The 18,376-nt window shown below is 36.1% G+C and overlaps 1 protein-coding gene across 6 annotated transcripts in view; it reads right to left on the bottom strand.

The window, feature by feature from the left end:
- PHKB (phosphorylase kinase regulatory subunit beta) overlaps positions 1-18,376 on the bottom strand; it is a 267,004-nt gene that overhangs the window by 143,806 nt on the left and 104,822 nt on the right. For all 6 annotated transcript variants that reach the window (XM_040497929.1, XM_040497930.1, XM_040497932.1 and 3 more), the window contains one exon: positions 5,856-5,971. In XM_040497929.1, coding sequence (XP_040353863.1) covers positions 5,856-5,971 — 116 coding nt within the window. The remainder of the gene's footprint in view (positions 1-5,855; positions 5,972-18,376) is intronic.

Below are 18,376 nucleotides of genomic sequence, written 5' to 3'. Positions count from 1 at the left end.
CTAAGGTCTTTTTCATACTGCAAATACAAGATTTCACAAAGTGAAAAAAGGTAATTATGCTGTTAAATGTAAAGTTCTATTTAGGAGTCAACCTTTCAAAAACTTATCTTTCCATTTGGGTATATATCTGCATTACTAAGTTATTAAATACAGCTTTCCTTTTTGCTTCCCAATAACCAAAACAGTTCAAAGTTAGGTTTGAGATTAAATTCTTATTTTATAGAAGACTCCTTTCTTCTCCAAAACAAAGAGTTTTGGTTTAAAGATAGCCCTGAGGAATAGGAATATCCTTACATAAATGAAGAGGGGGAAATATTAAGATTAAAATACCTAAATTAAACTTGGAGCAGTTGAGAAGACTACTTGGATACTTAACTCCAGGGGCTAAGAAGACTTATGCTACATTAAATATGTACCAAGATTATATTTGGAGGAAAATGCAATTAAATTAAAATATAGGATTTATAAGTGTATAGGAACTTACTAGAAGACTTAGAGATTGAACAGAAGAAGAGAGAATTATCTGATATAGTTCTAACCCCACTAGTAGCAACTGAAAGGAGCATGTTGCTTGAGGAAAGTAGGGTCAACAGTAAAACCAGAAGAAATGGGAACAGTTCCTTAGGAAACATTTTAAGAGAATCACTTTAAGCTTAGGGCAATAGGTCCTTTTACTAAAGCCCTGAAAAGGGTAGTTTCTGCTAGAATGACATTCAGATAAATGTAATGAAATCACTTTTTACAAAAGAAACTTCCGGGATTTATGTAAGAAATACAAAATAATTAAGGAACTTGAACTAAAAGAGATAGATACCAGCAAACCTGGGACTGAAAAGAGGAGATTGGGAAGGGAATGACCAAAGCATTGAGCTAAATCAAACTTTAATGATTAAAGATATCTTTAAAACTTATCAAAATTTCACCACGATTGCACACCTATGCTATTTCAAACTTTAGAAAACTTTTTAAGACTTTAAATTACAACATGATCCAGTAGAAACAGCTTTCATTTGAAGGCCAAACACCTGGAATCCAGTTCTAGCTGTACCACACAGTGATTTGCACTATTTAAGGTATGTGGGAGGAGAATCACAAAACCTTCTAAACTTTAGCTTCCTCCCATAAAAGACAGTAATATGTTCCCTGTGTGGACTAAATAAAAAAACATACTATAACTGTACAGAGACACAGATTGCAATGATTAAAGAACACCTGAGTATGGATGCTGAATACTATGTGAATGTGTAGTGGGGGCCCAGAGGTGGTAATCTTTTTTGCACAAGGTGCAGCTTAGAAGGGATGTGTGCAGTGTGGCAAGGAAAGAAAGAAACATTTCTCAAGACAGTCACTTTGGCCAAGGCCTTGGTGAGCACCGGAACTAGTCAGATTGTGCTCTTTCTCTGACTCCTGCCAAGGAGACTGAATGGCCTAGAGATGAAGAGAGGCAAAGAAAGTCAGAACACAGAGAAGTATGAGTTCTTATAGCAAGAATTATCATATACTATTTCAGGATGTCTGAAATTATGGAACAGCTTAATTATATAGAAAGGATATTGTATTAAGTAGTAAAAAACACATACAACTAGGAAGAGATATTTCTGGGATGTCTTAGCAACAAGAGACAGAGTCCCCGGTTCATAGCAGCTCTACATTCCACTACCCACGTGTAAGCAGAGGCTACCAGCCTCCTACCACCACTGCCATCACTGAGTGCATGAGGGCCATGAGGCTCAATTCTGCGATTTTACAACAGACTCTTTTGGCACCAGACATGACACACCCAAAACACACATGTGGAGACCTGAGTTCAGTAATGTTTGGGGGAAAATAAAAATGCTTGAAGTTCTTTTTTGGGGAATTGTAAAGTGATACACCATAGAAAAGTAGGAGAGAAATGTTAAATGTGTAAAACCCATCATCCAAATCCAAATAGCAAACTTCATTTCCCATCCATTTGAATAAAACTAACATGCAGGGGCGCCTGGGTGGCGCAGTCGGTTAAGCGTCCGACTTCAGCCAGGTAACGATCTCGCGGTCCGGGAGTTCGAGCCCCGCGTCAGGCTCTGGGCTGATGGCTCAGAGCCTGGAGCCTGTTTCAGATTCTGTATCTCCCTCTCTCTCTGCCCCTCCCCCGTTCATGCTCTGTCTCTCTCTGTCCCAAAAATAAAATAAAAACGTTGAAAAAAAATTAAAAACAAAAACAAAAACAAAAACAAAAAACTAACATGCCACAAATTAAGACTGATTTTGCAAGCAAAAGATAGCAGAGAACATTACATAATGATCTTCGGAGCCTTGAAATAAAATCCCTAATGATTCAACTTAAAGGTTGGCACTTCAGTTACACATGTTGGAGTTTCTGTTTTTTTTCACTGGGGACATTCCAATACCCTCACTTTCTAGGGGTAATGTTAACTTTAACTCAAGGTACATTCTGAGTTTACATTTTTTTTTTTTTTGTAAACAGAGAATCCCAAACTCTAAATATTTTATACTGAAAATGTCACTGGGTTCACATTGGAATATACAAAATAGTTAACAAAAAAGCAGAGAAGGGGGCTGATAAATCATAAATACTGTAAAGGTACATTTTAAAATATCATCTTTTCTAATTAGATCCACTTTTTCTTACAATTTGAATGATAATCTGGAGTGTTAAGAACTTAATTTGAATGATAGCTGAAATATAACTTCCTATTTATTTTCCTAGTTTTAGTATTTTCCAGAATTTGTTTAATGTCTGAACTGAACTTTCCCACAAATCATTTCTCGACTTCACTGACTTCTTTTCTGATTGCTAGTATTCTGCTCTATACTTCAAAATGCCTCATATAAATCATAAAACTTATAGAAAAATGTGTGTATATTACTTTCCCAGAGTTAATAGGAAAAACCTCTTTGTTTCAATATTTGTTATTAACATATTCTGAAATGTGTGAGTACACCTGCATTCTAGTGCTGACTTCTGCTAGGTATTCAAATTATTTGTATATATTAACTTAATCATTATAGCAACTTCATAAAGTAGAAACTATTATTGTCTTCATTTTGTAGAGAAGGAAACTGAGGCATAGGGATAGTATACAGCTAATGACCTGGACCCAATTTTTAGTTTACTAAGTATCTTATATCAGCTTAACTTTTGTGTGTGTGATTAGTCCTTGTATTCAAAAAAGTATATCCTCTTAACCAGTGTTTCCTACACTGTTTCTCTAGTTCATTTAAGTCTCACTGACCTAAACTGACCTATAGCTGATAACCATTAAGCTCTTAATAAGTTTTTTAGTGTGAATTGGATTGAGCTAATTAATTGAACTATACTTTTCTTTTTTTAATTCCAGGATAATTAACACAGTGTTATATTAGTTTAAGGTGCACAATATAAAGACTCAATTATATACATTAGTCATTGCTCATTAAGATATGTATACTCTTGGGGCATCTGACTGGCTCAGTCAGTAAAGGATGTGACTCTTAATGTCAGAGTCATAAATTCAAGGCCCACATTGGGCATGAGGCCTACTTAAAAAATAATTTTTAAAGGTATGTGTATTCTTAATTCTCTTTATTTGACCAATCCCCCCAGCCACCTCTCCTCTAGCAACCACCAGTTTGTTCTCGGCATTTAAGAGTTGGTTTTTTGTTTTTTCTCTTTTTATCTTTGTTTTGTTTTGTAAATTCCATATATGAGTGATATCATATGGAATTTGTCTTTCTCTGACTTATTTCACTTAGCATGATACCTTCTGGGTCCATCCATGTTGTTGTGGATGGGAATATCTCATTCTTTTTTATGGCGGAATAACATCCCTATATATGTGTGTGTGTGTGTGTGTGTGTGTGTGTGTGTGTGTGTGTGCGCGTGCGCGCACACACACACACACACACACACACCACATCATCTTTATTTATTCCTCTATCAATGGGCATTTGGGGTTTACATATCTTTACAAATTAGTGTTTTCATTTTCTTTGGGTAAATACTCAATAGTGGAATTACTGGATCATATGGTAATTCTATTTTTAATTTTTTGAGGAACTCTATACTATTCTCCACAGAGGCTATACCAATTTGCATTTCCACCAACAGTACACAAGGATTCCTTTTTCTCCACATCTTTGTCAACGCTTGTGGTTTATGTTTTTTATTTTAGTTATTCTGACAGGTGTAGAATGATATCTTATTGTGCTTTCAATTACCATTTCCCTGATAATTAGTGATGTTGACCATCTTATCATGTGAATGTTGGCCACATGTATGTCTTCTTTGAAAAACGTCTATTCTGGTCCTCTGCCCATTTTTAAATCAAATTCTTTGTTTCTTTGGTGTTAAACTGTATAAGTTATTTATATACTTTGGATATTAACCCCTCATCAGACATGCCATTTGCAAATATCTTCTCCCATTCAGTACACTGCCTTTTTGTTAGTGGTTTCCTTCACTGGGCAAAAGCTTTTTCTTTTGGTGTAGTCCCAATAGTTCAACTTTGTTTTTGTTTCCCTTACCTCTAGAGACATATCTAGAAAAATGTTTCTATGGCTAATGTCAAAAAAAAAACACTGTCCAGTTTTCCTTCTAGGACTCTTAGAGTTTCAGGCCTCACCATTTAGGTCTTTAATCCATTTTGAGATTATTTTTATGTATTATGTAAGAAACTGATCCAGTTTCATTCTTTTCCAATGTGGCTTTCCATTTCTTGCAGTACCATTCGTATAACATTGTATATCCTTTCCCTCTCTGATGCAGGTTAATTGACCATATAAGTATGGATTTATTTCTAGGCTCTGTGTTCTGTTCCATTGATCTTTGTGTCTATTTTTGTGTCACTCATATGCTGTTTTGGTTTTACAGCGTTGTAGTATATCTTTAAATATGAAATTGTGATACCACCAGCTTTGTTCTTCTTTCTCAATATTTGGGGTATTTTGTAATTCCATAAAATTTTAGGATTATTTGTTTTAGTTCTGTGAAAAATGTCACTGGAATTTTGATAGGAATTACATCTGTAATTGTATCTGTAGATTTCTATGAGTAATATGGACACTATAACAATATTGGTTCTTCTAATCCATGAACATAGAATATCTTTCCTTTTTTTGTATCATTTTTAATTTCTTTCATCAGTGTTTTATACTTTTTGGAGTACAGGTCTTTCACTTCCTTGGTTAAGTTTATTCCTAGGTATTTTATTTATGGTGCAATTGAGCTATACTTTTCAGTTAAAAGATAACCTACCAGGCAAAAAATTTGGATATCTGAAAGGTACAGTCAGTTACTAAAGCTATTTCTCTCACCATAAGGAGTAAAGGAAATTAATACACCACTAACTTCAGTCATCAGTTATCATTGTTTATCAAGCCCACTAAACCAGAACTTAAGATGTTGATCACACCACCTACAGAAAAAAAAAATGTTCAGTTTTATATGAAAGGTGTTTCTGATTAGGATAAAAAAAAAATCAGCTCTACAACATGGAAGGGAATTTTACATTAAATGTGTATACATTTGGTGTTTGACAATCCTAATATATTTGATCTTTCAAATGGCGTCATTTCAAAAAGAAAAAAGAAAGATTTGGTTTAGCAGAAAGGCCAAGACTTGGATTGGAGGCTGATATGCATATACTGACATCATGAGAGGTTGGGAAAGATACCGTACTTTTTCTTGGACCTGTATATGGGCACTGAGAGTAATTTCTTGCTTTAATTTTAAGTGAATTTCATCTGTTATCATATATAGAAAAATAAGAGATGAAAAGATAAATAATACAGTTGCAATCTAGTACTTTGATTTTTATTCAAATTCTACACATTTAAATAACAAAAAAAAAAAAACACTCAAATCAGCAAATTACCTTGAATGTAGTTCTGTGCTGCCATTATTATATTTGCTGCCTCTTTCCCAGACACCAAAGTCAGGTACACGGTAAACTCTTTCTACACAAAATACCAGGTTTTGAATAAAAGATACCTAAAAGAAAAGAAACGAAACATAAGGTCACATGGAGTAACAGGCTCTTTAGATACTGATAAGAATATTAGATACCATTTGAAATACAATTAGACACTTGCCTACCAACACTCTTTTAACATGTTCAGGGGAGTTCTGGGAAGATGGTGGCGTAGGAGGACACTGGGCTCATCTCACATAGATTCCACCCACATATGCCTAAATAACCCAGAAAACTGCCAGAAGACTAGCAGAGCAGACTCTCCGGAGCCAAGCATAGACAAGACCCATGGAAGAGGTTATGCGGACAGAGAGGGGATGCAGACTACAAGGATTGGCAAGAGGGAGCCGGAGCGGGAGAGGGGCAGCCCGCCTAGCAAGGTAGAGTCCCTGAAGCACTTTCTCTTCTTTTTTAAATGTTCATTTATTTTTTTTTTCAATATAGGAAGTTTATTGCCAAATTGGTTTCCATACAACACCCAGTGCTCATCCCAAAAGGTGCCCTCCTCAATACCCATCACCCACCCTCCCCTCCCTCCCACCCCCATCAACCCTCAGTTTGTTCTCAGTTTTTAAGAGTCTCTTATGCTTTGGTTCTCTTCCACTCTAACCTCTTTTTTTTTTCCTTCCCCTCCCCCATGGGTTTCTGTTAAGTTTCTCAGGATCCACATAAGAGTGAAACCATATGGTATCTGTCTTTCTCTGTATGGCTTATTTCACTTAGCATAACACTCTCCAGTTCCACCCATGTTGCTACAAAGGGCCATATTTCGTTCTTTCTCATTGCCACGTAGTATTCCATTGTGTATATAAACCACAATTTCTTTATCCATTCATCATTAGATGGACATTTAGGCTCTTTCCATAATTTGGCTATTGTTGAGAGTGCTGCTATAAACACTGGGGTACAAGTGTCCCTATGCATCAGTACTCCTGTATCCCTTGGGTAAATTCCTAGCAGTGCTATTGCTGGATTATAGGGTAGGTCTCTTTTTGATTTTTTGAGGAACCTCCACACTGTTTTCCAGAGTGGCTGCACCAGTTTGCATTCCCACCGACAGTGCAAGAGGGTTCCCGTTTCTCCACATCCTCTCCAGCATCTATAGTCTCCTGATTTGTTCATTTTGGCCACTCTGAATGGCGTGAGGTGATATCTGAGTGTGGTTTTGATTTATATTTCCCTGATGAGGAGCGACGTTGAGCATCTTTTCATGTGCCTGTTGGCCATCCGGATGTCTTCTTTAGAGAAGTGTCTATTCATGTTTTCTGCCCATTTCTTCACTGGATTATTTGTTTTTTGGGTGTGGAGTTTGGTGTGCTCTTTATAGATTTTGGATACTAGCCCTTTGTCTGATATGTCATTTGCAAATATCTTTTCCCATTCCGTTGGTTGCCTTTTAGTTTTGTTGGTGGTTTCCCTTGCTGTGCAGAAGCTTTTTATCTTCATGAGGTCCCAGGAGTTCATTTTTGCTTTTAATTCTCTTGCCTTTAGGGATGTGTCAAGTAAGAAATTGCTGCGGCTGAGGTCAGAGAGGTCTTTTCCTGCTTTCTCCTCTAGGGTTTTGATGGTTTCCTGTCTCACATTCAGGTCCTTTATCCATTTTGAGTTTATTTTTGTGAATGGTGTGAGAAAGTGGTCTAGTTTCAATCTTCTGCATGTTGCTGTCCAGTTCTCCCAGCACCATTTGTTAAAGAGACTGTCTCCTTTCCATTGGATATTCTTTCCTGCTTTGTCAAAGATTAGTTGGCCATACATTTGTGGGTCTAGTTCTGGGGTTTCTATTCCACTCCATTGGTCTATGTGTCTGTTTTTGTGCCAATACCATGCTGTCTTGGTGATGACAGCTTTGTAGTAGAGGCTAAAGTCTGGGATTGTGTGCCTCCTGCTTTGGTCTTCTTCTTCAAAATTCCTTTGGCTATTCGGGGCCTTTTGTGGTTCCATATGGATTTTAGGATTGCTTGTTCTAGTTTCAAGAAGAATGCTGGTGCAATTTTGATTGGGATTGCATTGAATGTGTAGATGGCTTTGGGTAGTATTGACATTTTGACAATATTTTTTCTTCCAATCCATGAGCACAGAATGTTTTTCCATTTCTTTATACCTTCTTCAATTTCCTTCATAAGCTTTCTTTAGTTTTCAGCATAGAGATCTTATGCATCTTTGGATAGATTTATCCCTAGGTATTTTATGCTTCTTGGTGCAATTGTGAATGGGATCAGTTTCTTTATTTGTCTTTCTGTTGCTTCATTATTAGTGTATAAGAATGCAACTGATTTCTGTACATTGATTTTGTATCCTATAGCAGCACTTTCAACAATAGCCAAATTATGCAAAGAGGCTAAATGTCCATCAACTGATGAATGGATAAAGAAATTGTCGTTTATATACACAATGGAATACTACGTGGCAATGAGAAAGAATGAAATATGGCCTTTTGTAGCAATGTGGATGGAACTGGAAAGTGGTATGCTAAGTGAAATAAGTCATACAGAGAAAGACAGATATCATATGTTTTTACTCTTATGTGGATCCTAAGACACTTACCAGAAGACCATGGGGGAGGGGATGGAAAAAGAAAAAAAAGTTTTGAGAGGGAGGGAACGAAAACATAAGAGACTCTTACAAACTGAGAACAAACTGAGGGTTGATGGGGGGTGGGAGGGAGGGAAGGGTGGGTGATGGGTATTGAGGAGGGCACCTGTTGGGATGAGCACTGGGTGTTGTATGGAAACCAATTTGGCAATAAATTTCATATTAAAAAAATTAAAAAAAGAAATTGAATCAATAATAAATTAGTTTATAAGACAGAAAGCATCAGATCTAAACAGTTTACTAGTGACGTCTATCAAACATTTAAAGAATAAATTATATCAATTCTCCACAATCTCTTTCAGAGGATAGGAACAGAAGGAATACTTCCTACTTCATTATATGAGCAATACCCTAATACCAAAAACAAGACAAATACGTTATTAAAAAACTAAAGACCAGTATCTTTTATGAAGAGAGATGCAAAAATCCTCAACAAAATGTTAGCAAATTGATTCCAACAAAGTATAAAAAGTATTACACAATACAACCAATTGGGATTTATCTTAGGCATGAAAGCTGGTTCCCTATTAGAAAACCAATTAACATAGACATTACATTAACACTGTAAAAGTGAAAAATCATTTGATCAGATGCAGAAAAGCATTTGAGAAAATCCAACATCATTCATCATAAAAAATCTCAATAAAATAGGAATAGAGGGGAACTTTCACAGCTTGACAAAGATTGTCTATGAAAAACCTAAAATCATACTTAATGGTGAGAAACTTAATCCTTCTCACTAAAATCAGATGCAAGGCAAATATGTCCCTTCTTACCACTTGTTTCAACATTGTACCTCAAGTCCTTTTTAATGCAATAAGGCAAGAAAAGGAAATAAAAGGTACATGGATTGGGAAAGAAGGCACGTAACTGTTTTTCACCACAGGAGACATAATTGTCTATTCAGAAAAACCAAAGGAATCAACAAAGAAACTGGAACTAATAAGTGAATATAACAAGTTTTAGGATGTAAGTGTAATATACAAAAGTCAATTGCTCTCCTATATACCAACAACAGACAAATAGAATTTGAAATTAAAAACAGCACATCCACAAATGAAATACTTAGGCATACAGCTAACAAAATTTATACCAAGATTTATATGAAGAAAACTATAAACTGATGAATAAAATCAAAGTTGACTAAATAAATAGAGATGTTCCATGTTGGGTCAGGAAGACTCAATATTGTGAAGATATCACTTCTTCCTAAATCTATAGACTCTATAAATCCCAATCCCAATACCAGCAAGTTATTTTATGGACATTAACAGATTCTTAAGTTTTATAATGAAGCAAAAGGCCCAAATAGCCAACTCTATGTTGAAAAACAACAACAAAATTGGAGAACTCATACTACCCAACTTCAAAATCTATGGTAAAAAAAAAAAGCTGTATAAAGCTGTGGTGATCAAGATTGTGTGGTATAGGCAAAAGAATAAACAGATAAATCAATAAAATAGGTATCCCCAAAACAGACCCCCATAAATACAGTCAATTGATCTGTAAGAAAGGAACAAAGGCAACATAATGGAACAAAGATAGGCTCTTCAAATAATGGTGCTGGAATAAGTAGACATCCACAAACAAACAACAAAAAAAATAATAATCTAGAGCTAGACCTTACACCCTTAAAAAAATTAACTTAAAAATGGATTATAAATCTAAATATAAAAGCTAAACCACAAAATTTCTAGAAAACAACATGGGAGAAAGTCTAGATGACCCTAGGTATAGTGCTGCCTTTTTATTTTTTATTTTTAATGTTTATTTATTTTGAGAGAGAGACAACAGGGGAGGAGCAGAGAGAGGGAGACAGAGGATACCAAGCAGGCTCCACATTGTCAGCATGGAGCCTGATGCAGGGCTCGAATTCATGAACAGTGAGATCATGATCTGAGTGGAAACTGAGTGGGTCGCTTAACTGACTGAGCTACCCGGGCACCCCATTGACGCCTTTTTAGATACAACACCAAAGAAATCATTCATGAAATAAATAATTGATAATCTGGACTTGAATACAATTTACAACTTCTGCTCTGTTAAAGACACTACCAAGAGAATGAGAACACAAGCCACAGATTGGGAGAGAATATTTGCAAAAGACACATCTGATAGAGCACTGCTAATCCAAATTCTATAAAGAACACTTAAAACTCAATAATAAGAAAACAAGCAATCCAGGGGCGCCTGGGTGACGCAGTCAGTTGAGGGTCCCACTCTTGATTTTGGCTCAGGTATTGATCCCAGGATCATGGGACTGAGCCCTGCATTGGGCTCTGCATGGAGTGTGGGGTCTACTTAAGATTCTCATTCTCTCTCCCCCTCTGCCCCTTGGTCACTCTCTCTCTCTCCTAAATTAAACTTAATTAATTAAAAAAGTAGAATAAAAAAAATAAAAACAAGCAATTCAATTTTTTAAATGGGCCAAAACCTTAACAAACATTGTATGTTTACAATGATGCTTACAATTCTGTAATTTTTGGGATTCTAGCCCAGAATACTTATAACCCATACCTTCCTTTCTATATCCAAATACAAATATTTCCATTTGGATTTCCCATTAAACACTATGTTCCAGTTTGTAAGCCCTTCTCAATTGTTTTTCTCTATGACACAAGTAATTTTTCCTACTCTTGGTCTAGAAACATATTTTTTCTACTATGTCTTCTTAATCACCCATATCATTCTGACACCAAGTCCTGGTATTTTTCACATCAGTTCTTTGGTCATGAAGATTTTGTGAATCTTGTGAATCATGTCTGACATTCAAACCTTCCATAATCTTCCCACCCTATCCTCATGTGCCTCTGTATATATACTCTACTGTCTGACAGGAACATTAGATTCCAGTCGAGCTTGGTTTTGCTCATTTCCAAGTGAAACAGTTTTCTATGAATCTTTCTTCAGTCCCATTTCAAACCTTTTCTCCCTGGTGAAGCCTTTGACTTCTTTCTCTTAAATCAAATTGCACTTAGAGTCAAGACCAGAGTTATTAATTTTCCTTTGTTTTATGTGATCTTCCCCCAACCTCTACTTACTATCCAGGTCTACCACACTTTATTTGCAATACAATAATCCCACAAACTCTGCAACCAGTTGTTTTTGTTTAACTCATTTGTCAAAATTCAGAAATGATATGAGGTTATCTGCCTTATTCATCTCACTTTATGTGATTATGTGTATGTCTTATGCAAAAATATTAATGTGCTGATGATGAGATTTTGCCCTAAACTGTGCTGGGGCCATTACATAAATAAGGTATTTTTTTTAAGTTTTCACTTAAATTCCAGTTAATATAAAATGTAGTATTAGTTTCAGGTGTACAATATAGTGATTCAACACCTCCATACAACACTCATTGCTCATCACAACAAATGCCCTCCTTAATCTCCATCACCTATTTAACCCATCCCCCTATGCACCTCCCCTCTGGTAACCATCAGTTTGTTCTCTATAATTAAGACTCAGAAAAAGACATATGCCATATATTTTTATTCATATGTGGAATTTAAGAAACAAATGAGCAAAGGGAAAAATACACAGAGAGAGACAAACCAGGATTAAGGTACCTGATTTAAAAAAAATTTTTTTTCAACGTTTATTTATTTTGGGGACAGAGAGAGACAGAGCATGAACGGGGGAGGGGCAGAGAGAGAGGGAGACACAGAATCGGAAGCAGGCTCCAGGCTCTGAGCCATCAGCCCAGAGCCTGACGCGGGGCTCGAACTCCCGGACCGCGAGATCGTGACCTGGCTGAAGTCGGAGGCTTAACCGACTGCGCCACCCAGGCGCCCCAAGGTACCTGATTTAAACAGTATTTCTTTTTTTAAAACCCAAATTCTGATATCTAAAACATATTTGGTCCCAAATATTTCTTCATATAAGGAATTAAGGACCTGTATAACTTTTTTTTTTTAATGTTTATTTATTTTTGAGAGAGACAGAGACAGAATGTGAGTGGGGGGCAGAGAGAGAGGGAGACACGGAATCCGAAGCAGGCTCCAGGCTCCAAGTGGTCAGCACAAAGCCTGACCCGGGGCTCAAACTCATGAACCGTGAGATCATGACCTGAGCCGAAGTCAGAAGCTCAAAGGACTGAGCCACCCAGGCGCCCCCAACCTGTATAACTTCTTTAAACTCAGAAACTGAGAACAAACTGAGGGTTGATTGGCGGTGGGAGATGGGTACTGAGGAGGGCACCGTTTGGGATGAGCACTGGGTGTTGTATGGAAACCAATTTGACAATAAATTTCATATTTAAACAAACAAACAAACAAACTCAGAAACACACGTATGTTGTCTTCCGCACAAAATGCTGTGCTTTCATAAGAAGGACTGGGCATTTGGAGGGATTGCTAGGATATGAAAATCAAGATCATAACCATTTATAAGGTCAGGGTATTTTGTGTACAAACTTCAATTCTGAACCCAGTTTATGTACCCAATGTTGTTAGCCCTTTGCTTCATCTTCATACCAATTTCTAGTTTGTGTTGCCTTACTTTGAAGATGTATCTTTGAAAGCCACTTTTGGAAAAAAGACTATAGAGAAAGATTTCTAATCTGAAAGAGCTGTAACAGTCATAATCAAATGTTTCCAGTGGCTTTCTCTGGATATGTTTAGCTTACCTATAAATAACTCAAATATCAGATATCATTTCAAAACAGTTAAATGTCAATGAAATGATCACAATTTTGGAGATGGTGAATTGGTGTAACACTGTGCTTAAAAACAAAATCTTAATGGACTTAATAAAATTAAGGTATGTGTAATAAAAAACCAATGACAATTAGAGATTAAGAAGGCCTCACATTTAATAAGCAAATTCAATTTTAATTAGTTTACCATAAATTCCAAAGGCAAAGAACAATTTAACTCTCTATGTCTATATATTATCAAACATAATATATATATATATATGTGTATATAAATATATAAACATTTAAAAGAGGATAATTTGTGAATAAAAAAGTTAAGACACTATGGAGAAATCAGATAAGGAGGACTAATATTGCAAATAACTTAATTAAAAATCCTTAAAAATGAGGCTTTTGACAAATATTCACTAAAATAAAACAATTCAGATCATATGCCAAATGTAAGTTTATATGATTTATTATACATGCTAAGTTAGCAATAATGAGTACTATGAAACTGATTTCTATTTACTGTTCCTTTCCTACTAGAAATATGTTAGAAGCCCCCTTTCCATAGTTTCAAAAAGATATTTATTTGTAAATTAAGTTTGCCTAAATACAAGTGCATATTGAAAGAGGTTTTCCATCCTGTATCTTGTAGTCATCTAAAGGTTTAAGGCTTTCATGATTTTACATACTCTTTGGAATGATTGAGCCCCTACCTTCAGGCAGCAGTTGCTAGGGAAGAAAAATGATGTAGGTGGCCTTAATTTATTTCACATATACCATCCTTGAAACCCAAAGTAAAGTGGTTTTAGTTCTGGCACAATACCTACCTACCAAAGCATATGCTACCAAAGTGCCTGCACAGCAACCTCCTCAGCAATTGGTGTGTGAAAGTGAGTTCCACCTGGTTTTCTTTTCCTCTTATGGTACTTTCAAAGCAAAAGCCTCCATTCTTACTTTGCCCTGTTTTCTCTTCCCATTTTTTCTAATACTTAATTCTTTCTGTTGCTAAGTATCCTCAACAAAAATGATTCACAGTTCATGTAAATAGAACTCAATATTCTCACAGCAGGGGGACAAAAGGTTTTGAGACTAAATTCAAGTGTATTAGAATTTTCCATTAGAGTAACTTTCTACTAGGTAGGAGAAGCTTGAAAACTGAAGTTGATTTTCTTTTTTCAAGAGACTCCTAAATATGTTAATATACAAATAACACTGTTTTCTTTAATTTGCCTAGGCTCTACATACTGTGTGCAAACTTAACCAAAAAGTTAAGGTTCAGAAGATGAAAAAAATTTTACTTTAGGGCATAGATTTTTCTATTCAAATTCTCATTTCTCAAAATGTTCACTCTTTAAAGTACTGCATAGGGATAATTTACCTATCAGAAATGTCTTGATCCTCCAAAGAACTCAGTTAAAGGACTATATTTTTTAAGTTACACAACATTACACACATGCATAAAAAGCACAAAAAATAAATAACAGACACCCATGGAATCAGTAAATAAATTTAACAACTGTTAACATGCTGCCTTCTCTGCTTTAGATCTTACTTTTAAGCACATGAAACAGAAACAGTTGAAGCTCTTATTCTATAGCCAAGTCCCTCCCACTTCTCCCAGAAGTAACTAGTAACCTGAAATTGGTGTAAATAATTCTTCATAATGTTTTCAAGCTTTTATCACATACATATGAAGAACAGTTGTTTTTACATCTTGAAATTTTGTATAAATGGCATCACGCTATATATATATGTATCCTTTTACAGCTTGACTTTTTTTTAACTGTTATTTTTTACATTCATCCATGTTGATATATGTGAATCTAATTGGTTTTAACACCTATATAATATTCCAATCATTTGACAATGCCACAATTCACTCATTTATCTGCCTAAATATGGATATTTAGGTTAACAAATTTTTAAATTTTGGACTAATTTTAGACTTACACAGAAGTTAAAAAGAGTTCAGTTTCCATATATCCCTCATCTAGCTTTCTCTAATGTTAACATCTTATTATCTGTGATTAAATGATCAGAATCAAGAAATTAACATTAGTACAATACTATTAACTAAAGAATGTATTAGAATTTCATGTTTTTACTCATGTCATTCTGTTCCAGTATCCTAACCAGCATACTTCCTCGTTGTATTTAGTTTGTAATTAGGGGAGTCTTAGTTTATTTTACCCTCACTCCTGGTTTTTTATGACCTTGACAGTTTTAAAGAGTAATAACCAGTTATTTTACCACAATTTTAGTTTACGTAATATTTTCTTAAAACTGGACCGAGGTTATGTACATTTGGCAACAGGTTATGCATTTTTGGCAAAAATGTGATAGAAATGTTGTGACTTTCTTAGTTCATCATAGCAGGGGGATGGTGACAATGTCTTCTTACAGGTGGTGATAACCCTGGTCACTTAGTTATAGTGGTTCCTACTGGGGTTCTCCTCTATAATGTTACTATCTTTCCCTCTGTAGTTAATAAATATATTAAGGGAAATGCTTTCAGACTATATAGATTGTTTCTCTTCATGTTTTCACCTGATAATTTTAGCATTTATCAGTAAATCTTCCATATAATAATTATTACTGTAGCTCTTGCCTAAAGGTGATTTTCTATTTCCCTGTTCACTTTTATTTATTATTTAGAATTCTACTGTAATAAATGTTTTATGTAACATTATTGCAATGAACATCTTAGTATGCTTCTAGGAAAGAGTTTCCTAACCATTGTGACAACATAGAAATGTTATTTGTACAACACACTGAAGTAACTGGACAAGACTCTTGGCAGCCAGAAGTTACTATCCTGGGAGGTGACACAAAGAGCTTTAGGATGAAGGACTCAGTTCTTTGGCCTATCTTAACCTGTTTGTGGTATCCTAGTAGGAAAGTTCTGACCTAAGGTACATATCTGAAAGTTGAATTGCTGAAAGTTGAAGTGCTAAGTGCATGAAGTGCTAGATGTTGTCAAAATGCCCTCCATAGTTTAAAAAAACCTATGACCAGGGCACCAGGGTGGTTCATTGGTTAAGCATCCAGCTCTTGACTCTGGTTCAGGTAATGATCTCATGGTTCCAGGGTTCAAGCCCAGCACTGGGGTCTCCATTGGCAGTACAGGGCCTGCTTGGGATTCTCTTTCTGTCCCTCCCCCACTCACATGCTCTGTCTCCCTCTCTCAAAATAAATAAACTTAATAAACACATAAATAATACCCCTTAAAAAGGGGGGAGAGGTGCCTGGGTGGCTCAGTTGGTTAAGCATCTGACTGCAGTTCAGGTCATGATCTCATGGCTTGTGAGTTTGAGACCCCATCAGGCTTTGTGCTGACAGCTCACAGCCTGGAGCCTGCTTAGGATTCTGTCACCCTATCTTTCTGCCACTCCCCTGCTTGCACTGTCTCTCGCTCTCTCTTTCTCTCTCAAAAAAAAAAAAAAAAAAAAAAAAAAAAGTTAAAAAATTTAAGAACAGGGGCGCCTGGGTGGCTCAGTCTGTTAAGTGTCCGACTTCAGCCAGGTCAGACTTCAGCCAGGTCACGATCTCGCGGTCCGTGAGTTCAAGCCCCGCGTCGGGCTCTGGGCTGATGGCTCAGAGCCTGGAGCCTGTTTCAGATTCTGTGTCTCCCTCTCTCTCTGCCCCTCCCCTGTTCATGCTCTGTCTCAAAAATAAATAAACGTTAAACAAAAATTTTTTTAAAAAAATTTAAGAACAAAACAAACAAAAAAACTTGTGACCAAGTTCTGACCAATAAGATTAAGCTAAAGTCACTGGGTCAGGCGTGTAGATACTTTTTTTAAAGCGCATTCTTCTTTCCCAATTCTTATCTACTAGTGTATACATGATACCTGGAAGAATAGCACCTTTTGTACAATTATTTGGATAAATGTCCAAATACTAAAGATGGCAGAATAGGAGAAAAAGTAGGTCTATATCCTTATTGACATTGATCAGCTACTGTTAAAGCCCAGGACTTCCAACCTCCAAAACTGTTGGTTGGTGCATGAAATAAAATTTGTACCTGTTGAAACCATCTTTATTGGGTTTTCTATTCCTTATTGCCAAATGTAACTTAAATTATACATTATCCATGACTCATTTCACATTCTCATTTCTCCACCTTTCCTCTTTCTCCTCTCTCCCCCTGACTGCTGGAGTTAGTTTGCAACTTAGAATCTTAAAACTTCCCTGCCCACTCAATCAAAAGTAGTATATTTGTCATTCTTTATCAGATCATGCCATTTGAATTTGCTACATTGAATCTTATCTTTTATCTATTTTAGTAAGCTTTTGCTAACTTTCCCATCTAAAATTCAATTTCTGCAAGGCAGGGACCTTGTCTATCTTCATCGTTCTGTATCCCTAGTGTCTAAAACAGTAATTTCTACATGATAGCAACTCAATCAATTTGAGTTGAATGGTTAAATGACCTAAAAACATTTTTTTAATGGGAAAAAAGTAAGATTGGCCTAGAATTTTATTTTTCATACTACCTCTGTCAAATTTTATAAAATTATACCAACTTCATGCATTTGTCAGAGGGTGAAAACTGGTTCTCAGAAGCAAAAAATCTTAGGTATTACAATAGGGTGTGGCCATGGAATGCTCAACTCTACCTTGACAAAACTCATTCCCTAATTTTTACATTAGAGAAAACTTAGTTTTTCCCCCTATTGAGGGCAATAACAACAAAAAGGTTAAGAAACACCATAATAGGTCTATTCTATTTTTCCCTTTCTTAAGTTAGTTTTAGTAACTATTAGTTTTCTAGGGTTCGACAGCAACATGTCAGAGACTGGCAGGCTTAAACAATTTAGTTTCTCATAGTTATGGAGGCCATAAACCAAGAGCAGGGTATCAGCTGGTTTGGATTCTTCTAAGGCCTCTCTCCTTGACTTATAGGTGGGCCACCCTCTTGCTGCTTTGTCTCACATGGTTGTCCCTCTGATCACACATGTCCCTGTGTATGGTGTCTCTTTGTATGTTCCAATTTCCTCTTTTTTTTTAAATTTTTTTTTAACATTTATTCATTTTTGTGAGACAGAGAGACAGAGCATGAGCGGGAAGGGGCAGAGAGATGGAGACACAGAATCCGAAGCAGGTTCCAGGCTCTGAGCTGTAAGCACAAAGCCCGACACAGGGCTTGAACTCACGAACTGCGAAATCATGATCTGAGCCGAAG

Source organism: Herpailurus yagouaroundi, unplaced genomic scaffold (assembly GCF_014898765.1).
Source record: "Herpailurus yagouaroundi ecotype Mexico unplaced genomic scaffold, PumYag 190, whole genome shotgun sequence".
Taxonomy (NCBI): Eukaryota; Metazoa; Chordata; class Mammalia; order Carnivora; family Felidae; genus Herpailurus; species Herpailurus yagouaroundi.
This window is presented reverse-complemented; position numbering and strand designations above follow the sequence as displayed.